The sequence below is a fragment of the Oncorhynchus keta genome, chromosome 28, assembly GCF_023373465.1.
Source record: "Oncorhynchus keta strain PuntledgeMale-10-30-2019 chromosome 28, Oket_V2, whole genome shotgun sequence".
Taxonomy (NCBI): Eukaryota; Metazoa; Chordata; class Actinopteri; order Salmoniformes; family Salmonidae; genus Oncorhynchus; species Oncorhynchus keta.
The window spans coordinates 30,757,993-30,784,120 of NC_068448.1; the positions used below are offsets into that span (position 1 = coordinate 30,757,993).

At 41.3% G+C, this 26,128-nt stretch overlaps 1 protein-coding gene across 1 annotated transcript in view; it reads left to right on the plus strand.

The window, feature by feature from the left end:
• Positions 1 to 26,128, plus strand: part of LOC118360414 (potassium voltage-gated channel subfamily D member 1-like) — a 64,574-nt gene that overhangs the window by 446 nt on the left and 38,000 nt on the right. Inside the window, exon 2 of the mRNA XM_035739672.2 lies at positions 795 to 2,702. Within this exon, the coding sequence (XP_035595565.1) occupies positions 1,588 to 2,702 (1,115 nt within the window). The 5' untranslated portion in view covers positions 795 to 1,587. The remainder of the gene's footprint in view (positions 1 to 794; positions 2,703 to 26,128) is intronic.

A 26,128-nucleotide genomic window follows, 5' to 3' on the forward strand; every position in this document is an offset into this window, starting at 1 on the left:
GGCTAAGTGAACACAGCATGAAAGCCTCACAACTAACCGTTAGTGCTCGACTGATATGTGAGATTGCTGTGTTTTTCTTTATATACTGAAGTAGCTGTTTTGGATGTCATTTGCGTCCACTGCAGCAGCGTTGCTGTGTTATAGAGTCTTATTGATTTTTGATTGGGTGAGCATGTTGTGCACTGTAATGCATCTGGGTTGGGTCACCTGTCTGTTGGTTAGGGTCGGGGCACATTCCAGCTCCCCTCACAAGACAGACTAGATGTTTCATGGATACACCCTCACACATCTCTTGTTTAGAAGAGTGACACAAAAAGAACAAGAACATACAGTCATCTGTATTTGTTTAGAATAGATTTAATCTCGACGTTTAATGCTAAACCTTTTTATATTGAAATACAATTTAGTGTCGTTTACATTATTGCACAATTAAAGCATAATCCCTTTGTGGATTAATACTGAAGAGGTACAGTTGTGTTTTAGCATTTTGTCATGTCATCTTATGGTTTTGAGTGGTTGATGTGTACAATTGGACAATAAGTGCAAAAGGAACATGTGTATTTCTATTGGTACGAATGTTTGGTCTAGGTTCTAAATGTGATTAAAATGTGGTCAACTTGAAAGTTCTCTTTGTGGGGGACCTCTCTGTTTGTATATTGAAGCTCAGACTTTTTAAACAGACTGACGCAAACTGTATGCTAAGTTCACCCAAGCTGTGACACAAAGAGACATAGCATGCCTTTACAGCTTGTGCTGCGCAATATCTAAGTTGTGTGTGTTGTGTTTCTTGACAGGTATAAAAAGGGACGACCATACAAGGAATAGAAATGCCTAAGACTCAAACGTTTCCCTTCACAAGACCTCTGACACCAAAGAAATCAAAGAAATCGATTATACTTAAGGTTTGGTTGCGCATTTGAGAGAGAGGGGGCGAGAGAATCCAAGGGACAGAGAGAGGCATCCATAATCAAAGCTGGAGAGCAACAGTGAGAGGGAAAGGGAGAAAGCAATGTGTCTATCTTGCAACTTCGGCGACCATCATCACAATTGAATACGAATTTGAAAAACCACAGCGCTGCAACTAATCTGTCTTCTGAGAAAGGGGAGGCAGTGAGCGAAGGTCGGAGACGTATTATTTATTTTATTTTTAACACTACTGAAAAGCCATATACAGTATTGTTCTACAATATTACTGTGCTATTATTTATACAAACCCTGTCAATAGTCTGATGTTTTATGAATCAGGCCTAGTTTTCCTGAGCTATTCCAATGGCCTGAACTTTAGGTTCAGTCCCCAACTGCCTTATCTTGACCATTTTCTTTGATGATGTAAACACTATCATCTCCCTGCCTGCCTTACATTTCCCTCCGACTGAAGCCAATGCACAAACAAACTGACAGACTGGAAATGGAGGCAAGCCAACCCGGTTGTTGAGGCCTTCAGTTCGGATGATTAGATCGGATATACCTATACTTTTCCTCCTGATCCGGAAAAAGGCCCAGAAATAGCCCTCAAGTACATAGACACACTCCGTACCTTTACTTACCATCCCGGCTTACTCCTGAAACAAAAGCTACTAAAGAAAAATGGCTGCTGGAGTTGCAACATGGATGCCCTTTGCTCGGGCAGCAGCCGTAGGCTGGCTACCACTGGCCCAAAAGACCATGCCCAAGCCTCCTGTGGACAAAAAGAGTCGCAGTGATGAGATCTTGTTTGTAAATGTGAGTGGACTACGCTTTCAGACATGGAAGAACACCTTGGACCGTTACCCAGACACCCTTCTAGGCAGCTCAGAAAAGGAGTTTTTCTACAATGAGGAAACTCAGGAATATTTCTTTGACAGGGATCCTGAGATGTTCCGCCATATACTAAACTTTTTTCGAACAGGCAAGCTACATTACCCCCGACATGAATGCATTCAGGCTTTTGAGGAAGAGCTGGCTTTCTATGGCATAATACCGGAGATCATAGGTGATTGCTGTATGGAAGAGTACCGGGATCGCAAGAAGGAGAACCAGGAGCGTTTGGCTGAGGACACCGAGGCCGAGAATGCCGGAGACGCTCCCCTGCCCCCAGACGCCACATTACGAGAGAGGCTATGGAGGGCCTTTGAGAACCCTCACACAAGCACCATGGCCTTGGTTTTTTACTACGTCACTGGCTTCTTCATCGCTGTGTCTGTTATTGCCAACGTTGTGGAAACAGTTCCCTGCCGACCAATCAAAGGGAGTATAAAGGACCTGCCATGTGGTGAGAAGTTTTCAGTGGCCTTCTCTTGTTTGGACACGGCCTGTGTGCTTATCTTCTCCTTTGAGTACCTCATGAGACTGTATGCTGCCCCCAGCCGCTGTGATTTTGCGCGTTCGGTGATGAGCGTGATAGACGTGGTGGCCATCTTGCCCTTCTACATTGGCCTTGTCATGCCAGAGAATGAGGAAGTCAGTGGGGCCTTTGTCACCCTGCGAGTCTTCCGGGTGTTCCGTATCTTCAAGTTCTCCCGTCACTCTCAGGGGCTGCGTATACTGGGCTGCACGCTACAAGCCTGCGCCTCGGAGCTGGGCTTCCTCCTCTTCTCCCTCACCATGGCCGTCATCATCTTTGCCACCGTCATGTTCTACGCTGAGAAAGGCACCAAGGGAACCACGTTTTCCAGCATCCCTGCCTCCTTCTGGTACACCATCGTCACCATGACAACACTGGGGTAAGTGTTTGGATGTTGTTATACTACTTAACCTTTATAAACTGTAAAAGTATCATAACCAGTTCCATAGCAACTTCTACCACCCACATACAGTGTTGCTTGAATATGAAATGGTGGTACTAATCTCAGTAGAATCGATTGAGAAATATCTTGGACTGTGAATGAGTCATTTTAGTTGTTCAATCCCCTGTCGTCACCTCATCTTTACACTGCTCTCAGGTGTCACACACTCCAACACTCTCCCTGCAGGTGTGTTATGAATGGGAGAGTAATGGCTTGTGTACTGTGAATGGGAAATGAATGGTGTTAAGAAGATTTTACAGCCCACTCCATGCACTTGATGTGAACGACCAGGGTTTAAGAATATTGTCTTCAGTTTGTATTTGAGATCGAGTAGTACAAAAATCATGTAACCTTATTTAATTTGACATAAGGTTTATTGTTATGTAATAGTATTCTGTGCTGTACAAAGATGCAGAATTTTAAATGACAGTTCCCCAATGTAGGGAACCTGTCGCATCATTTAATTTGGTTTGAAAACATGTCATCATTATTAATTCATCAAAATCCTAACAAAGATAATTCCTAAAATAAAAGCAGTGGTTTGCAGATGAGTATCTTACTGTGATGAAGGGTAGTTAAATAGGCAGAATGAGTGCAGGAGAAGGGATATTTAAGGGACCTCAGATGAGCTGCATCCTGTTTCAAACTGTCCTTCATCTGACTACCACTGCAGCAGAGACTACATGTTGTTATGTTGATTGAGGACTCATCTGTTGGATTATTTCAAGTGCAGCTGGGCCACAGGAACAACAGTACCCCAGTGAGCCATGGTCCTCGCCCCTGTGTTTTCCCAGGCCTCTTTCTCCAATACGTCCATGAGTAATCCGACTTGTTTTGATGGCAATCCCCCAGGCCATTAAACTCAAAACAGTATGTGTCCAAGCACTAAATGGGCTCAATTCTCCATATTGCCTGACAACATTTGGCCCCTTTATAATTTCTACTTCAAACCAACAGGAGTCTGAGACGATCCAATGTATTGACATGTAGAGTAGAGAGATAATGTACCATGACGCCATACAACTTCATGCAATCTCCTTGATTTCCTCTGTAGAATTACAGTCACCCGGGGGGAAAATATCTGCGTTTGAAGATGGCTGTTTGAATTTCAGATAGGCCATTTGGCACTGCTAGAATGGATTAGATGCGTGGTTTTGGCCTTTTAATGTAGCACCTGTGGTGTGGATTTGTGACATATATCTGTGTGTCCATCTTATCTCATGTTGAATTACATTATCTAATGCTGTCTTATTAATGTAGCTTCACCCTCAGGTAATGATGTAGCAAGAGCTGCTTGATGAGCAGTGTAGCAGCCTTGCCATCAATGGACAAATAAGCTCTGTCGGAGGGACTGCACGAGGTTTCTGTTTATCACTGCAACAGTATCATCTTTCCATTTGATTGATGGAGGTGGAGCCTTTTTCTGTGTCAGTGTGTAAACGATAAGAACCAAGGAGAGGAGAGAAGGGAGTGCTCCCTTGGCCTATTGTTTCCTTCCCCCGAATCCACTTGACACATTTAGGTGTGATGTCATTTTGGCATGTTTTGAACTTTGGATCCTGCCATTGTGTGGAGGCAGTCTGAGAAGATGTAACAATGTAGATGTATGGCAGTGACATTTCTCTTCTTTTCAGGAATTGATTAAAGGTGAAAGGCAAAGGACATCATCTATAAAACATAATGCCAATGCTAATTTAGGCTTCATTAAATAAGCCTCAACAGCATTTTTGTCTATCGCTACATTTTGGCTGTCATTTCTAATTTTTTGTGAAGATGTCATGAATTACATCATTTCAGGTCAAAAAGAAAAGAATAATGGCTTATTGCAAGCAACACAAGCTACAGACATGGTTTTTGTGAGTCCTTCTCTGGATCAGAAATGACAACAGAAATTATACCGACATGTGAGAAGGCGCTCGTATATCTGGGGAATAAACATTTATGACAAAAATGTTCACTCATATATGCAGATAGATATGATTTAGTTAGTTCTCTAGCTATAGCCAGTCAGTGAATTCCCAATCAATGTGATGAGGCTGCCATTCAAATAGCTAATACTAGCTAGCAAGCAACATTTTTGAGTTAAGAAATTGTTGGATGACACAGCACATATACAACTAGCTAGCTAACATTCATATACAGGTAACTGCCAAATAAAGTAAACATCAACATAAGGTGTCTTAATTAACGTAATAAACATATACATTTAGCTAGCTAGCAGAAATATTGTTTCCCAATAAGTAATCTAGGGCTGCATTCCAACAGTTAACAGACACAACCTCTCACCTTAACCCTCAAATTAAGTGGACACTTCTGATGACGTATCATGATGTCTGACGAGCTTACACTTGCAGGCCAAGGGGCGAGGGAGGAAGGAGTGAATTTTAAATGGACCACCATTGCCCGGAAATTCGTCACTCATTCGTCCTGCGACGATTGTGTTTTCTACCACTGGTAGCTTGTGCATGCTTTATATGCGCTACAGTCAATTATGATTGCATGTCTACTTATATTAACTATATAATTATTAATATATATGTATACTGTATGATAGCTAGCAAATTAATTAGCTAACTAACATTTGCCTGCCTAGCTGGAACTTCTGAAGAAGGAAGATCTTTTATTTCTACAATTTCCAAAAGCTAACCAAACAAAAACATCATTACTTTTACGAGACGTGTTTGTGCATTAGTAGCACAATTTCTAACTTATTTACATTAGTTTTTACTTACACATGTATGTTGAGGTTTTAAGTTTTGGCTGACTTTTCTTAGCGGATGTATAATCATCGTGAATTGAATTATGGGACGTTTCAGGCCCCGAAGTGAACATAATTGTACACTCGCAAACTCCATTAAAAACTAGGGCTGTGGGGCTTACGTTGCAAACTTCCCTTGCTTGGCTAATAATTGGGACCGACGACAAATATGGCCTCGGGGATTCCCTCAAGGGCATAAGGCACGGGTAAGTGGACGAGGTTGTGTCTTTTCTGAGCTTTGATGCTGGCTTCAGCCAGCTAGCTAACAAGCTATCCAGACTGTGGCTAACTACTGCATGAAAATAATTTTGCTGTGGTATTTCTGATCAAATGTTACCATATAGCTAGACCCCTTATTAATGGAGTGAATAGCAGTGCAGTGTTAACCATTTCAGAGGGAAGGGACTCAGGATTGGAGACTACTGTGCTGTCGGTATTCTATGATATATGCTGCATTTTTTGGTGCAATTATTGAAATATATAGAAAGTAAAGATACTTTCTAACATTTTGGCATTATACTGTAGTCTACTTACCAAATATACCTTAACAAGAACATTTCATTGGCCTCTGCCAACCCGATGATTGTATTTCATTGCACCCACTCAGGTTTGGAGTATGTCAACGGTTATATGACACTATCCTCCCAAAATGGAAACATAATTTCCCAAAATCCCTTATTCATGCCGTTTTTACTCGGAATTCTAGTTCATTTGAAGAGAAAAAGGATTTGAAAATTGTGTTCTGATGATGACTGTTACACTATTACAGAACACATGTTTTCTTCTATTTAGGAACATGTTTCCAATAATGGTATTAGCATTGTTAGAGCAGACCGATGATCGATCCCTCACTGATGTTCAGACTTCTTTGAAGTGGCTTAATGACACTGATTTTGGCCTTAGTTTGTCTTAGCCAGATGTAAATAATTCAGTACTGTGCTGTAGTAGAATGTGTATACGGAAGAGGAATTTAATACGGTCCAAAAAACGGTTATCAGCTTGCCAAGGATGTTTGATCTGGCAGAATTACAGGCAGATGGAACTATTCCCTAATAGTGTAAGGAACCACTCCTGCTCAGATTAGAACGGTACACTGTAATTCTCAATGGTAATAAAAAACAATATGGAAATTGTTCATGTGTTATGCTGGCATGGTTATACAATCTCCTGTAATGTATTCTGTTCTGGCTAGACTGATGATAGCTCGTTAAACGTTATACTTTATTCTTAGTTAGCAGAAAGATTGCAAGTCATGTATGCTGATCCAAGCATAGGGGAAAAGACTCTGAGACTTATAGATGCTCCAATAAATGCACGTTTCTATTTGCAATTACTTGACCCCGTCTCTGGGGCAACCGACTTGATTTCTCATTAATGGGACTTCATATCGAGCTTTTTTCATTCCCATTTTGACCTTGGCCTATTCCCATCCAGCACATTGGCCAATAGTTTAGAAGGAAAGGAAATAAGTATTCAAGATAGCGTAGGAGGAAATAACTAGCTGTGAAAACCTGCCCACAACATGTAGCAATTATTTCTAAACTTTGAATACAACAAATATTCCTATTAACAAATAGTTAATATTGATACAGTATTTCTAGATCTTGCATACCTTGTTGATAGCGAAAACTGTCCAATCCCATCAGGAACAGGTAAAATATGTTTTAAAATGTGAAATACCTTATTGACTTTGATCCTAATCCTCAATTTCAGTTAAAAGACAAGCCTCTTTACTCCCGTTGCATCACTTTCCCCTTTCTTGAGTAATTCACTCCTAATACACTTCAGTCACCATCTGTTATTATATTACATAAGTGCCTTTTGGGAGCACCGCTGTCCTTGAACAATAGTAGGCTGACTGACTGGGCTCACCAACTGTTTTATAACTCAAAGTGTTTTATAACTGACTTCAGATATCATTCGTGACAAATTGTTGGATCTGCATGTGTAGGTTTGACCATGAGCTCCTTTGCATGAGATTGGGTTTAGTATTTATGAATAATTGTATTATCTTGTGATGTAACCTGGCTTAATCCTAGTTTCTGAATTATGTGATACTTAGAAATTGCCTTCCACTAGCCAAATACTGCACTGTACCAGACGGCCTGTCTTGTCTACCTGCTGGTGGTATTAACATTGCTGCTGGAGGTCGAGGAGACCCATAAAGACAATGATTCTAGTTGACTTGAAATTAGTTTTATTTTATTTTGTTGAAGAATCTGATTTCAACCATGTCAGCCAAGTGCCATGTGTTGTATGATGTTTCATATTGGTCTGACCTTTTGTTCCCAAACTGCTCTCATTCACAGGATGGCATGATAAAATGTGTTCCTAGGAGCCAACACTTCTCAGAGGGAGATGGAGAGGCCTGTGCCAAAGCAGCAATCTAACATTCACTATATATTTTACTTTCTGAGACATTGACTGTTTGTCAGGGCATGCGAGGGTTCATTTTTCATGGAGGCATATCTAAGCCGTTTTATATACCATTATAGTTTATGCTTATGCTGCCATTTTGACAGTACTCTGCAGTTTGACAATACCAAGCTATTCATAATCTATGGAAAAAACAGACAACTGGATTTTCTCCAGATAACTGGATTTGTTGACCCGTAAAGGTCAACAGGGTGCATTGAGCAGATTAGTGTCATGAAGGCACCACCCATTGACACTGAACTGCAAGTTGGGAGTCAAATGGTCTGCTGTACAGTGTGCTACTTTCTCTGGTCTAGAAAATTGGTCAATGGAAATTGAAAGGATAATTGGTGTTAGGTTAACTCTTGTTATAACCCAGTTGTTGTAGAATATATTCCGTGTGCACTGTGCAAATGCTAAGCTGAGTTGAGTTCTTTCAGGGACCATTCTCAGGTCACAGCAATAGAATGAGAATTAAAGTTGTTTTGTGGACTATGACGAACATTGAGAATAAAGCACATTGTGAGGAGACGTGGCTCCGTAGGGGATTCTACTCCAAAGAAGGCAACATAAGCAAAACACAACAGGCTGAAGGTATTGGCCCTTGCCTTATTTCATATCATGAAGTGGTATACTTCTGTACTCAGGGAGTTTAATAGTGACTGAACAGATGGAGGGGTAGGCATCTACTGAACAAAGTATCAACTGAATAGTCCATTGAGGCCTTCTTTTATTTAATGGTACTGTATACTGTAAAATCAGTCACAATGGTGATCTCTATGTTGTCTATATGTACTGAACAAAATTTTAATTACAGAAATGTTCCATACGCACAAAAAGCTTATTTCTCTCAAATGCTGTGCACAAATTTGTTTACATCCATGTTTGTGAACATTTTCTCCTTTGCCAAGATAATCCATCCATCTGACAGGTGTGGCATATCAAGAAGCTGATTAAACAGCAAGGTCATTACACAGGTGCAGCTTGTGCTGGGGACAATAAATGGACACTCTAAAATGTGCAGTTTTGTCACACAACACAATGACACAGAGGTCTCATGTTTTGAGGGAACATGCAATTGGCATGCTGACTGCAGGAATGTCCAACAGAGCTGTTGCCAGATAATTAAATGTTAATTTCTCTACCATAAGCCACCTCCAATGTCATTTTAGAGAATTTGGCAGTATGTCCAACTGGCCTCACAACCGTAGACCACGTGTAACAACGCCAGCCCAGGACCTGCACATCCAGCTTCTTCACATGCGGGATTGTTTAAGTAGACGAAATACATTATTCCCCTTTTCTTCTTCCTGTACTCTATGAAGCTTTGAGTTGACTTCCTCTCTAAGTAATTGGGGTGCTCACAATTTTGGACAGGCTCTCGCTGTGGCCCTTCTGCCTTCTCAAGCTGACCTATTTACTGGCTATGTGGTGGGATGACAAAGCTGACTTATCTTCTTCCCAAGTCCCCATCTGCCTCGGTAGTGTCCACACCACACCTCTCCCTGTGGAACTCTCAGGAATGGGCAGACACTGCACAGCTGGACCACTTAGACTCTGTCTCTGAATATCTCTCTCACTGAGGCAGAGAACACAGCCACTGAAAAAAAAACTCCAGCGAATACTCTACTCTCATCAATTATTTTCATTAAGTTTCCTTGCAATTCTAAGTGCCTCTCCGAATGTCATGCGCCCCAGTGTATATTCAAAGTGTATATTCAAATATTGAAATCCTCTATATATATATATTGTATATATATTGTATGTTGAAATCCTCACTTGGCTAAGCTATCATTCTTTTGTTTCCATGGTTTTGTGTTACTTGAGAATATAACACTTGCATACACGCACACATACAGTACATATGTAGCCTAGCCGAAATATGAGATTGTGAGTTATTATTAGAATATAACTGAGCTCAACCTCCACATGAAGATGAAAATAACAAGGATGACCCTCACATAGAGTGATTCATATTAATTTGTTTCAAATGGGAGCTTCTTAACTCTATGCATAGTACCCAATAAATAACACAACACGCTAAAACTGCAATGTAATGGTTTTATTCTCTGTTCAGTGTTCATATTCTGTCTCTACTGTGTGTTTAATATATATGACCCACATATTACTACACTAGATAGCTCTGGTTTATTAGAGTTCCATGATAGTGTCTTATCAATTTAACACTCTTACTCTAATTGTGCCCATTCTGTGGTTCAAGATCCTTCATGTATATGGTTATTATGATGCTTGTTTGTTGTCTTGAGGGGTAAATACAGGGAATTCAAATCATGACTTTATTCAGCAGCTCCAGACCACATTTTCACCCCATTTCACTGTAGGAAGATGCATGAGATCACGTCTTGAGTAAGATTCTTAGTCTCTACTCAGAGGGTTTCGTTGGATGACAAAATGTTTACATTGACTTCTTTTGCACAGCTATTTCAAAAAAGTACTTATTTTGTGTATTGGGTTTATAAATGGCTTATATTGTGTATTGTAGACAAGGTTTAAATGCAGTTCTCTTTTCAGAGGCGATGACTTTACATAGCCTTTATCCTCATTATGTATTCAGAGGGGATAATCTGAATTGTTGGAGGACAACCTGAAATTATGTTAATCCAAATTATTGGACTATATAAATATCCTCAATGAAACAATATCAACCACTGAACATGTATATTGATTAATCTTGAAAATTAGGGAGCGAACCATTCATTTGGGAATAGCCAAGGTATTTAAAAATCGGATTTATTTATGGATGAAAAATAATGAATCTAGCTATTGTCCCCGAGGCATGGCACTACAGTTTACAATAATAAACACTATGAAATATCTTAGTACAGGCCATAATTTAGTTATCCTACCATGGAATTGTAGTGGTTGTATTTTGAAACATTTTGATCGGATAGAAAAGGATTGGGAAAGCCCGGTAATAACTAGGTAAATACCTAGTAATAAAAAGTAGCTATTTACTCCCAAACGTACTATCTAGGAATAAAGCAAGTAAGTACTTCATACTTACTTGGTAAATACAAAGTAACAAAATGTAATTACAGTGCGTTCGGAAAGTATTCAGACCCTTGACATTTCCTACATTTTATTACGTTATAACATTTTTCTAAAAATGTATTAAATTGTTTTTTCCCCTCTCATAATACCCCATAATGACAAAGAAACAAGCTAAAAAATAATACATGCAAAAATAAATGAAATATTACATTTACATAAGTATTTAGACCCTTTACTCAGTACTTTGTTGAAGCACCTTTGGCAGCAATTGCAACCTCAAGTTTTCTTGGGTAGGAAGCTACAAGCTTGCCACACCTGTATTTAGGGAGTTTCTCCCATTCTTCTCTGCAGATGCTCTCAAGCTCTGTCAGGTTGGATGGGGAGTGTCGCTGCACAGCTATTTTCAGGTCTCTCCAGAGATGTTCAATCAATCGGGTTCAAGTCCGGGCTCTGGCTGGGCCTCTCAAGGACATTTAGAGACTTGTCCCAAAGCCACTCTTGCGTTGTCTTGGCTGTGTGCTTAGGGTCTTTGTCCTGTTGGAAGGTGAACCTTCGCCCCAGTCTGAGATCCTGAGCGATCTGGAGCTGGTTTTCATCAAGGATCTCTCTGTACTTTGCTCCGTATATCTTTCCCTCGATCCTGACTATTCTCCCAGTTCTTGCCACTGAAAAACATCCCCACAGCATGATGCTGCCACCACCTTGCTTCACCGTAGGGATGGTGCCAGGTTTCCCCCAGGCGTGACAATCTTGGTTTCATCAGGCCAGAGCATCTTAATTTCTCATGGTCAGAGTCCTATAGGTGCCTTTTGGCAAACTACAAGTGGGCTGTCATGTGCCTTCTACTGAGGAGTGTCTTCCGTCTGGCCACTCTACCGTAAAGGCCTGATCGGCAGAGGTGGTTGTCCTTCTGGAAGGTTCTCCCATCTCCACAGAGGAACTCTGGAGCTCTGTCAGAGTGACCATCGGGTTCCTGGTCACCTCCCTGACCAAGGCCCTTCTCCCCCAATTGCTCAGTTTGGTCGGGTGGCCAGCTCTAGGAAGAGTCTTGGTGATTCCTAACTTCTTCCATTTAAGAGTGATGGAAGCCACTGTGTTCTTGGGGACCTTCAATGCTGCAGACATTTTTGGGTACCCTTCCCCAGATCTGTGCCTCAACACAATCCTGTCTCTGAGCTCTACGGACAATTCCTTCAACGACATTGCTTGGTTTTTGCTCTGACATGCACTGTCAAATGTGGGACCTTATATAAACATATGTATGCCTTTCTAAATCATGTCTATTCAATTTAATTTACCACAGTTGTAGAAACATCTGAAGGATGATCGATGGAAGGAGGATGCACCTGAGCTCAATTTCGAGTCTCATTGCAAAGTGTCTGAATACTTATGTAAATAAGGTAATTCTGTTGGGTTTTAAAAAAATTGCAAACATATATAAAAAACAGTTTTTCACTTTTTCGTGATGGGGTAATGTGTGTAGATAGATGAGGGGAATTTAAAAATATATATATTTTCAAATAAGGCTGTAATGTAACAAAATGCTGAAAAAGGGAAGGGGTCTGAGTTTCCAAATGCACTGAAGATTGGAAAAGTCAGAAATAAATGATACCATCCGAGTTAAAAACAATTTATCATCCAATAGGCTTTGATAAAATGTTCAATATCCTTGCCCATGTAGAAATTCTGTAAGAGCAATGTACAGTGCCTTTGCGAAAGTATTCGGCCCCCTTGAACTTTGCGACCTTTTGCCACATTTCAGGCTTCAAACATAAAGATATAAAACTGTATTTTTTGTGAAGAATCAACAACAAGTGGGACACAATCATGAAGTGGAACGACATTTATTGGATATTTCAAAAAATGTTAACAAATCAAAAACTGAAAAATTGGGCGTGCAAAATTATTCAGCCCCCTTAAGTTAATACTTTGTAGCGCCACCTTTTGCTGCGATTACAGCTGTAAGTCGCTTGGGGTATGTCTCTATCAGTTTTGCACATCGAGAGACTGACATTTTTTCCCATTCCTCCTTGCAAAACAGCTCGAGCTCAGTGAGGTTGGATGGAGAGCATTTGTGAACAGCAGTTTTCAGTTCTTTCCACAGATTCTCGATTGGATTCAGGTCTGGACTTTGACTTGGCCATTCTAACACCTGGATATGTTTATTTTTGAACCATTCCATTGTAGATTTTGCTTTAAGTTTTGGATCATTGTCTTGTTGGAAGACAAATCTCTGTCCCAGTCTCAGGTCTTGTAACGGCGTTCGTCTGTCGAAAGAGAGTCGGACCAAAATGCAGCGTGGTGGTTACTCATGTTCTTTAATGAAATAGAACGATACATTAAATAACTAATTATATATACAAAACAACAAACGGAACGAATAAACCTATACAGCCTGTCTGGTGAACAACTACACAGAGACAGGAACAATCACCCACGAAAACACTCACAGAATATGGCTGTCTAAATATGGTTCCCAATCAGAGACAACGAATAAATCACCTGACTCTGATTGAGAACCGTCTCAGGCAGCCATAGACTAATTAGACACCCCACAAAACCCCAAGACAAAAAACACACCACAATAACCCATGTCACACCCTGGCCTGACCAAATAAAGAAAGAAAACACAAAATACTAAGATCAAGGCGTGACAGGTCTTTTGCAGACTCCATCAGGTTTTCTTCCAGAATGGTCCTGTATTTGGCTCCATCCATCTTCCCATCAATTTTAACCATCTTCCCTGTCCCTGCTGAAGAAAAGCAGGCCCAAACCATGATGCTGCCACCACCATGTTTGACTGTGGGGATGATGTGTTCAGGGTGATGAGCTGTGTTGCTTTTACGCCAAACATAACGTTTTGCATTGTTGCCAAAAAGTTCAACTTTGGTTTCATCTGACCAGAGCACCTTCTTCCACATGTTTGGTGTGTCTCTCAGGTGGCTTGTGGCAAACTTTAAACAACACTTTTTATTGATATCTTTAAGAAATGGCTTTCTTCTTGCCACTCTTCCATAAAGGCCAGATTTGTGCAATATACGACTGATTGTTGTCCTATGGACAGAGTCTCCCACCTCAGCTGTAGATCTCTGCAGTTCATCCAGAGTGATCATGGGCCTCTTGGCTGCATCTCTGATCAGTCTTCTCCTTGTATGAGCTGAAAGTTTATAGGGACGGCCAGGTCTTGGTAGATTTGCAGTGGTCTGATACTCCTTCCATTTCAATATTATCGCTTGCACAGTGCTCCTTGGGATGTTAAAAGCTTGGGAAATCTTTTTGTATCCAAATCCGGCTTTAAACTTCTTCACAACAGTATCTCGGACCTGCCTGGTGTGTTCCTTGTTCTTCATGATGCTCTCTGCGCTTTTAACGGACCTCTGAGACTATCACAGTGCAGGTGCATTTATATGGAGACTTGATTACACACAGGTGGATTGTATTTATCATCATTAGTCATTTAGGTCAACATTGGATCATTCAGAGATCCTTACTGAACTTCTGGAGAGAGTTTGCTGCACTGAAAGTAAAGGGGCTGAATAATTTTGCACGCCCAATTTTTCAGTTTTTTATTTGTTAAAAAAGTTTGAAATATCCAATAAATGTCGTTCCACTTCATGATTGTGTGCCACTTGTTGTTGATTCTTCACAAAAAAATACTGTTTTATATCTTTATGTTTGAAGCCCGAAATGTGGCAAAAGGTCGCAAAGTTCAAGGGGGCCGAATACTTTCGCAAGGCACTGTATATGCCAATTACTTGATGGTCCGACAGCATTCTGTCCCGTCAACACTTTTGAGACTTTTGGTGCCAGCGACAATGACATAAGAAAGTAATCAAGACGACTAGCTTGATTGAGCCTCCGCCATGTACAGTTGAAGTCAGAGGTTTACATACACTTAGGTTGGAATCATTAAAACTCATTTTCAACCACTCCACAAATTTCTTGTTATCAAACTATGGTTTTGGGAAGTTGGTTAGGACATCTACTTTGTGCATGATACAAGTATTTTTTCCAACAATTGTTTACAGACAGATTATTTCACTTATAATTCACTGTATCACAATCCAGTTGGTCAGAAGTTCACATACACTAAGTTGACTGTACCTTTAAACATCTTGGGAAATTCCAGAAAATTATGTCATGGCTTTAGAAACTTCTTAAAGGCTAATTGACATCATTTGAGTCAATTGGAGGTGTACCTGTGGATGTATTTCAAGGCCTACCTTCAAACTCAGTGCCTCTTTGCTTGACATCATGGGAAAATCTAAATAAATCAGCCAAGACCTCAGAAAAAATGGTATACCTCCACAAGTCTTGTTCATCCTTGGGAGCAATTTCCAAAAGCCTGAGGGTACCAGATTCATCTGTACAAACAATAGTATGAAAATATAAACACCATGAGACCATGCAGCCATCATACCGCTCAGGAAGGAGGCGCTTTCTGTCTCCTAAAGATGACCATACTTTGGTGAGGAAAGCTCAAATCAATCCCAGAACAACAGCAAATGACCCTGTGAAGATGCTGGAGGAAACAGGCACAAAAGTATGTATATCCACCGTAAAACGAGTCCTGTATCGACATAACCTGAAAGGTCGCTCAGCAAGGAAGAAGCCACTGCTCCAAAACCGCCATAAAAAAGCCAGACTACGGTTTGCAACTGCACATGGGAACAACGATTGTATTTTTTGTAGAAATGTCCTCTGGTCTGATGAAACAAAAATAGAACTGTTTGGCCATAATGACCATCGTTATGTTTGGAGGATAAAGGGGAGGCTTGCAAGCCGAAGAACATCATCCCAACCGTGAAACACGGGGGTGGCAGCATCATGTTGTGGGGGTGCGTTGCTGCAGGAGGGACTGGTGCACTTCACAAAATAGATGGCCTCATGAGGCAGGACAATGATGTGGAAATGTTGAAGCAACATCTCAAGACATCAGTCAGGAAGTTAAAGCTTGGGTCTTCCAAATGGACAATGACCTCAAGCATACTTAAGGACAACAAAGTCAAGGTATTGGAGTGGCCATCACAAAGCCCTGACCTCAATCCCATAGAACATTTGTGGGCAGAATTGAAAAAGCGTGTGTGAGCAAGGAGGCCTACAAACCTGATTCAGTTACACCAGCTCTGTCAGGAGGAATGGGCCAAAATTAACCCAAGTTATTGTGGGAAGCTTGTGGAAGGCTTCCCAAAACGTTTAACCCAAGTTAAACAATTTAAAGGCAATGCTCCCAAATACTAATTGAGTGTATGTAAACGTCTAACCCACTGGGAATGTGATGAAAGAAACAAAAGCTGAAATAAATCATTATCTCTACTATTATTCTGACATTTCACATTCTTAAAATAAAGTAGTGATCCTAACTGACCTAAAACAGGGAATTTTTACTAGGATGAAATGTCAGGAATTGTGAAAAACTGAGTTTAAATGTATTTGGCTAAGGTTCCACTAGTTCCAATATAGCTGTGATGTTCGTGATTTCCTTAAGTGCACAAGGGTGATATTTTTTGTGTAATTTCCTTACGGTCCATTGAGGTATTTAAAACCATAGAATAATCTCCCACCATAATAATATAGTTGTGTAATGCTTGTATGTTTGATAAATTATTAAATATACTTTCAAAGAAGTGTGAATCATCATTATTGGACCGTGTCGATAAATGTGCCTGTTTAGGGCCCAATAACATATTTCTACCTTGTGGATCTGTTTGGACAATTTGCACACTCAGATAAAAATGCTTGTTAATTAATACCATCACTCCTTTTGAATTTCTTTGCCCATGGGAGAAGTATATCCCCCCCCCCCAGTCCATTTTCCATACAACTTCATCTAAAATAGTTGAATGAGCTTCCTGTAAACAATAGATCTTATATTCCTTCTCTTTTAGCCAGGTAAATACTGATCGTATTTTCATATTATCTGCTAAGCCATTACAATTACAACTGGCTATACTTATTTCACTATTCTATTTACCATAATGAGATACAAGTCTCTATTCTATTTATCATAATATATGTTTGTAAACTTACCATTTAAAAGTACCATAATGATTGAGTGTCCATATCGCTGTACCATGATATTTGCATGGCTACTAAGTAAACCTCTAATTGTTCTCCACTATTCCACCCACTAAAACCTACCCCCATCCGAAGTTGGGTTGTCGTCCCAGTAACCGACAGACCACCCCCGTCCCCCCGGATCCTAGGGCCCCCGAGAGACCGGGACCCATTCTTCATAAAGAGCACACAGTGCCACTCACAGAACAGAAGCAGATCATCCGCCAAAAGCCTTTCCCTCAACTCAATTGTATTATATACAGTTATTTAAAAGATATATACTGTATATAAAAAATCTTGCATGTCTTTATTTCCAGAATTAACTAATAATATGTGTAATAATGTAGGCAGTTCAAGCGAAGGATTGTTACCTCTAACCAGGATTGTTACCTCTAACCAGGATTGTTACCGCTAACCAGGATTGTTACCTCTAACCAGGATTGTTACCTCTAACCAGGATTGTTACCGCTAACCAGGATTGTTACCTCTAACCAGGATTGTTACCTCTAACCAGGATTGTTATCTATAATCAGGATTGTTACCTCTAACCAGGATTGTTATCTATAATCAGGATTGTTACATATAACCAGGATTGTTATCTATAATCAGGATTGTTACCTATAATCAGGATTGTTACCTCTAACCAGGATTGTTATCTATAATCAGGATTGTTACATATAACCAGGATTGTTATCTATAATCAGGATTGTTACCTCTAACCAGGATTGTTATCTATAATCAGGATTGTTATCTATAATCAGGATTGTTATCTATAATCAGGATTGTTACCTCTAACCAGGATTGTTACCTCTAACCAGGATTGTTATCTATAATCAGGATTGTTACCTCTAACCAGGATTGTTACCTATAATCAGGATTGTTACCTCTAACCAGGATTGTTATCTATAACCAGGATTGTTACCTCTAACCAGGATTGTTATCTATAATCAGGATTGTTACCTCTAACCAGGATTGTTATCTATAATCAGGATTGTTACATATAACCAGGATTGTTATCTATAATCAGGATTGTTACCTCTAACCAGGATTGTTACCTCTAACCAGGATTGTTATCTATAATCAGGATTGTTACCTCTAACCAGGATTGTTATCTATAACCAGGATTGTTACCTCTAACCATGATTGTTATCTATAATCAGGATTGTTACCTCTAACCAGGATTGTTATCTATAATCAGGATTGTTACATATAACCAGGATTGTTATCTATAATCAGGATTGTTACCTCTAACCAGGATTGTTATCTATAATCAGGATTGTTACATATAACCAGGATTGTTATCTATAATCAGGATTGTTACCTCTAACCAGGATTGTTATCTATAACCAGGATTGTTATCTATAATCAGGATTGTTACCTCTAACCAGGATTGTTACATATAACCAGGATTGTTACCTATAACCAGGATTGTTACCTATAACCAGGATTGTTACCTATAACCAGGATTGCCATTACATTTTTTTTTATTATCATTCATCCTATATTGTCCCTAACATCATTACCCCATAGCAACAGATGTGGGATACATACATACACACACACACACACATTCATACACACTCCCCACACTTCCTCCACAAATAACCACAAGCTCAGATGTTCAACAGTTGTTCCATCCCCGAGCCCAACTCAAGAGAAGACTTGATGTGAGAATGCATATACAACTGTTAGGGAAGGCATGCAACATTGAGCAAGAATGGGGAGATTTGATTAACCAATGTCAAGTCTTAGCTGGTGGAGCTCCGATACACCCCCTTCCCCTGAAACATACAAACGCTGGTCCCCTGTTGTGACCATTCTCCCAAGCATCTCTGTGCAGTGAGACCTTTGATTATTTTGTGCCACCAGAGCCACAATAATTTTCCCCCTCTCTGATTGTCCGAGTGTGACCCCTCCCCATTGGTTACTGCAGCTAGTGTTGCCAGCACTGCCACTACCTGGGTGGGGGCACCCCACCGGAATCACCACCGGCTAGGTACAAGGTCGTCAAGGTTCTCATTAGCAGCTTTGAGAATTTCCTTGTATATTATGCTCTCCCATCAGGGGGCTTTGGCTTTGTAGGACCAAACCCTGCCAGGCAGGCTCAGAATCTTGAGGGGGCGGTGCTGCTCTAGTGGATCTCTGACCACATTTATCCTTCTGTCTTGGCTGCATATAGACTACTTGCAGTAGGCCTATAAAACAGAGAAGGACTTCTACTTCGTGTATGAGTCGTTCAGGTGGGTTTCTAGGGTATAGGGTTGGGGACCGTTCCATCATGATAGGATAAATCAACTATATTTAGAATGTATTTTATTTGCACAAAATGGAAAGCTCTCTCTGTCACAACCCCTGCTCATAGACACACATGAGCTCTGGCATTTGCAGCCATTTTCCTTTATCACTCACTTTTCCAAACACAAAACACACACCCAACCTTCCATCACAATACACCCGCACATACCCACATACTGTGCTTTCTATGTCCTCTGTTTGCTGTGTTTTTATCCCTACCACGTTGAATGACTCTTGGCGTAATGCAATTGCTTGACTGGCGCGAGGGAGATTTGCCCAATAGGGTATCGTTTGCTAACTGCAGCAGCCACCCAAACGATTTGTTCTCTGGATTCGTTTTTGGTCGAGTGTTGAGCAGAGACAGGCTGTGTACGTTTTGGTTCTACAAAGCTGTGTCCGTCGATAACATTCAATAATGAATTGATTGCATTCATTCTTGCACCATGCAATCATTTATCAGTTCTAAACATGTCTTTTCCTTTTCTATGCTGCCTGCAGCGTGATCTTTTTTCTGTGCGCACATGATAGACAGGTGGTGGTCAGAGCATGTCTCTGGAGCCACTGAGCCGGAGAAGCGTGCATTAATCCTGCTGTAGAATTCATTGCGGCCAGCAGGTCAAACTAACAATTTAAAAGCAGTCTTTCATAGTCAGGATTCTAACCTTTTGGGGCGTGATTTGTTTGGGGCGCCCCCCACCACGTCGCAGCAAAACATTTTAGTGGCCCCCCTCTTGACAGTGGAGAGAATATTTATTGTTTTAAAGTTAATTTCCTGCAATTCTGCACATTTTGACATGGAGAGTAGAGAAAATGTTGCAGTTTTTAGTAGATTTTCTTGTGTTTTATAGATATTTCCACACTGAGGTTGGAATAATAATGTGAAATTGTGAAAATTATGATAATGCCCTTTAGGCGTAACAGCTGTTAGAAAAGACCTTCTGAAATTTCAGCTTGTTTTGGTGAGATCAAGTTTTGGCCTTCCATAGTGACATCACCATGCGGTAAATTAGTTAGTTAATAGACCAATAAGAAAGAGAGTTCCGAACCTCTCTGCCAATAACAGCAATTTTTCAGTTTACTCCTCCCCACTCAGACCACTCCCAGACAGTCCTACCAAAATTCTTCTTTGAGAAATTGCTCTTTGCTAAAAAGCTATTTGTTTCTTTTTGACAATTTTAATTAAAAACAATCAAAGTAAGGTACTTAATTGTTACCATTAATTATTTGATATTGAGATAAAACAGGTGCATTGGACCGTTAAAGCTTATTTCCTACAATTCTACCCATTGATATGTGAGTGAGAATTACTAAAAAAAATCAATAGGGGTCCCCTGAAGATCAGGGCCTGGGCACGTGCCCTGCGTTCCTGGTCGGTATTCGGCCATGATTACTACAAGTTATGTGATCGACACTTTTCAACTATGACAAATTTAGAAAATTACTTGACCCAGAAATGACTAGTTAGTGTTGCTACAGTAGCAATACACTAGACCAGGTATTTTCAAACTGGGGTACACGCAATGCCATTGGGGGTATGCCAAATAAAAATGTGAGTCACCATTTTTTTAAAATATAAAAATATATATATTTTAGAAGACAAATAAAAATGTCTTCACATTTTCTAACAGTCCATTTATATTTTCCAACGGGGCTATACATATGGTGAGGTTTTCTTCTCGCCTGAGTAGCCTCGTTTCACTGCCAAAAATAAAATGAAACCATCTAGTGTTCAGCGAAATAACAACACAATGTCAAATACAGGTAGCCTAGTCAAATAATTAACATCCAATCACATTAACCGTTACTCTCTCGCAAAAATTCCACTAACGGTCCGTATGTAGCCAAACGTAGCTGCTGCTCATTCCGTTTCCTCAAAAAATGATAAATGGTTAAAAAAGTAAGACCCGCAACCATAGAGACACATACCAGCTCTACTGGTAGTACTGCTACTACCAGCAGTACTACACCTGCACCTGTCGATGAAACAAGTTGTTCTGCATCCACGAGCACATCCAATGCAAGCATCGGTAATTCTACGTTTGTTGTTAGCCCAGCTAGCATGGACACTGACAGTTGTGAATCTGATGCAGCCGAAGAGCTACTGCCCCCTTCCCCGGGAAAGCACCGAACAACGGACATCGATGAGGCGTAAAGATGATGAGAACTACATTGATTTGGGGTTCACTTATATTGGGAGTAGTGCCTTTCCTCAGCCACAGTGTGTTATATGTGCAAAAGTACTATCTCACAATTATATGAAACCTTTACTCCTGCGCAGACATTTAGAAACAAAACATGGCAATTTGAATAATAAGACACATGACTTTTTTTCCCAGAGAATTACGATTTTTGAGTAGTAAGACATGTATAAAAGCAACAGATACCATTAATAAGAAGGTGCTAGAAGCGTCTTATATGGCGAGCCACCGAGTGGCTAGGACAGGCAAGCCTCATACTTTTGTGGAGGACTTCATTCTTTCTGCTGCCGCGGATATGGCTCGGAAATGCTGGAGGAAAAGGCCCAAAAAACTATACAGACAATGCTTTCAATCAAACAAAACTGTTTCACGATGCATCAGTGCATTGGCAGGAGATGTATTGAAACAATTACTGCTTCTCATACAAGCCAGGGAATTCAATGCGTTACAGCTGGATGAGTCAACAGACGTGGCGGGCCTGGGACACAGCTCCTGGTATATGTCTGTTACAGCTGGATGAGTCAACAGACATGGCGGGCCTGGCACACAGCTCCTGGTATATGTCTGTTACAGCTGGATGAGTCAACAGACGTGGCGGGCCTGGCACACAGCTCCTGGTATATGTCTGTTACAGCTGGATGAGTCAACAGACGTGGCGGGCCTGGCACACAGCTCCTGGTATATGTCTGTTACAGCTGGATGAGTCAACAGACGTGGCGGACCTGGCATACAGCTCCTGGTATATGTCTGTTACAGCTGGATGAGTCAACAGACGTGGCGGGCCTGGCACACAGCTCCTGGTATATGTCTGTTACAGCTGGATGAGTCAACAGACGTGGCGGGCCTGGCACACAGCTCCTGGTATATGTCTGTTACAGCTGGATGAGTCAACAGACGTGGCGGGCCTGGCACACAGCTCCTGGTATATGTCTGTTACAGCTGGATGAGTCAACAGACGTGGCGGGCCTGGCACACAGCTCCTGGTATATGTCTGTTACAGCTGGATGAGTCAACAGACGTGGCGGGCCTGGCACACAGCTCCTGGTATATGTCTGTTACAGCTGGATGAGTCAACAGACGTGGTGGGCCTGGCACACAGCTCCTGGTATATGTCTGTTACAGCTGGATGAGTCAACAGACGTGGCGGGCCTGGCACACAGCTCCTGGTATATGTCTGTTACAGCTGGATGAGTCAACAGACGTGGCGGGCCTGGCACACAGCTCCTGGTATATGTCTGTTACAGCTGGATGAGTCAACAGACGTGGCGGGCCTGGCACACAGCTCCTGGTATATGTCTGTTACAGCTGGATGAGTCAACAGACGTGGCGGGCCTGGCACACAGCTCCTGGTATATGTCTGTTACAGCTGGATGAGTCAACAGACGTGGCGGGCCTGGAACACAGCTCCTGGTATATGTCTGTTACAGCTGGATGAGTCAACAGACATGGCGGGCCTGGCACACAGCTCCTGGTATATGTCTGTTACAGCTGGATGAGTCAACAGACGTGGCGGGCCTGGAACACAGCTCCTGGTATATGTCTGTTACAGCTGGATGAGTCAACAGACGTGGCGGGCCTGGCACACAGCTCCTGGTATATGTCTGTTACAGCTGGATGAGTCAACAGACGTGTCGGGCCTGGAACACAGCTCCTGGTATATGTCTGTTACAGCTGGATGAGTCAACAGACGTGGCGGGCCTGGCACACAGCTCCTGGTATATGTCTGTTACAGCTGGATGAGTCAACAGACGTGGCGGGCCTGGCACACAGCTCCTGGTATATGTCTGTTACAGCTGGATGAGTCAACAGACGTGGCGGGCCTGGAACACAGCTCCTGGTATATGTCTGTTACAGCTGGATGAGTCAACAGACGTGGCGGGCCTGGCACACAGCTCCTGGTATATGTCTGTTACAGCTGGATGAGTCAACAGACGTGGCGGGCCTGGCACACAGCTCCTGGTATATGTCTGTTACAGCTGGATGAGTCAACAGACGTGGCGGGCCTGGAACACAGCTCCTGGTATATGTCTGTTACAGCTGGATGAGTCAACAGACGTGGCGGGCCTGGCACACAGCTCCTGGTATATGTCTGTTACAGCTGGATGAGTCAACAGACGTGGCGGGCCTGGCACACAGCTCCTGGTATATGTCTGTTACAGCTGGATGAGTCAACAGATGTGTCGGGCCTGGAACACAGCTCCTGGTATATGTCTGTTACAGCTGGATGAGTCAACAGATGTGTCGGGCCTGGAACACAGCTCCTGGTATATGTCTGTTACAGCTGGATGAGTCAACAGACGTGGCGGACCTGGCATACAGCTCCTGGTATATGTCTGTTACAGCTGGATGAGTCAACAGACGTGGCGGGCCTGGCACACAGCTCCTGGTATATGTCTGTTACAGCTGGATGAGTCAACAGACGTGGCGGGCCTGGCACACAGCTCCTGGTATATGTCTGTTACAGCTGGATGAGTCAACAGACGTGGCGGGCCTGGCACACAGCTCCTGGTATATGTCTGTTACTGCTGGATGAGTCAACAGACGTGGCGGGCCTGGCACACAGCTCCTGGTATATGTCCGGTCAATTAAGGAAGACATCCGCTTCTGCAAACCACTGGAAACCAGGACAACAGGAAAGGATATGTTTCGTGTACTGGACAGCTATGTGACATCAGATGGATTTTGGCAGTCAAGATGTGTTAAATAAAGAGCATAATGATTGATTATTATTATATTATTATTTGTGCCCTGGTCCTGTAAGAGCTCTTTGTCACTTCCCACGAGCCGGCTTGTGACAAACTCACTCATTCGTATGTTTAATAAATGTATTGTATAGTGTGTGACAAGCTTACAATGATAGCAAAAAACAACATTTGAGAGTGCGCTGACTCTGGTGCTTGAGGTGGTACGCAGCTGGAGGTTGAATGTTTGAAGGGGTACGGGACTATAAAAAGTTTGGGAACCACTGCACTAGGCTATCTACTTTTGAATGTTACCCATGATTGTACAAGTCTGCCACAATCCAAAGCAATCCTTCTCTTTATAGCCTTTAAAGAGACATCATTTGTGAGTACATACAGTATATTGACTATCATGGTGTGAACATTTACATGTTGTTATTGAGTTTATTTTACCAGAGTTAATATATCTATGATCACATTATCCGTCCATTCAAATTAATTTTCTTTATCCAGGTAGGTTTCCACATAGAAATGAATGCACTTTACTTGTTGTGCTAGCTTGTATGATTACATGATTGTACATGACTACACATGTGTTTCTACTTACAGTATTCAGACCCCTTCACTATTTCCACATTTTGTTTTTACATTACAGCCTTATTCTAAAATTGATTGAATAAAAAATGTTCCTCATCAATCTACACACAATCCCCCATAATAACAAAGAGAAAACAGGTTTAGAAATGTTTGCAAATTGATTTAAAATGAAAAACAGAAATACCTTATTTACATAACCATTCAGACCCTTTGCTATAGTGGAGTTTGGAGTGTGACTGTTTGAGGTTGTGGACAGGTGTCTTTTATACTGATAACAAGTTCAAACAGGTGCCATTAATACAGGTAACGAGTGGAGGACAGAGGAGCCTCTTAAAGAAGAAGTTACAGGTCTGTGAGAGCCAGAAATATTGCTTGTTTGTAGGTGACCAAATACTTATTTTCCACCATAATTTGCAAATAAATTCATTAAAAATCCTACAATGTGATTTTCTGGATTTTTTTTCTCATTTTGTCTGTCATAGTGTACCTATGATGAAAATTATAGGCCTCTCTTATCTTTTTAAGTGGGAGAACTTGCACAATTGGTGGCTGACTAAATACTTTTTTGCCCCACTGTATTTAATTCAAAGAGAAACTTAAACAAAACAAAATATATCAATAAACGAACAACTAAAAGTGACTACGTGGTGCACATGCACAAACACAAAACAATATCCCACAAACGCAGGTGGGAAAAATAGCTACTTAAATATGATCCCCAATTAGAGACAATGATTACCAGCTGCCTCTAATTGGGAATCATACAAAACACCAACATAGAAATTATAAACTAGAATACCCCCTAGTCACGCCCTGACCTACTACACCATAGAGAAACAAAGGCTCTGTATGGTCAGGGCATGACAACAGCTGATTGTTAATGGAATATCTACATAGGTGTACAGAGGCCCATTAGCAGCAACCATCACTCCTGTGTTCCAAAGGCACGTTGTGTTAGCTAATCCAAGTTTATCATTTTAAAATGCTTATTGATCATTAGAAAACCCTTTTGCAATTACAGTATGTATAGCTGAAACCTGTTGTGCTGATTAAAGAAGCAATAAAACTGGCCTTCCTTAGACAAGTTGAGTATCTGGAGCATCAGCATTTGCGGGTTTGATTACAGGCACAAAATGGACAGAAACAAATACCTTTCTTCTGAAACTCGTGTCTATTCTTGTTCTGAGAAATGAAGGCTATTCCATCTGAGAAATTTCCAAGAAATTGAAGATCTCATACAGTGCTGTGTAATACACCCTTCACAGAACAGTGCAAACTAGCTCTATAACCAGAATAGAAAGAGGAGTGGGAGGCCCCGGTGCACAACTGAGCAAGAGGATAAGTACATTA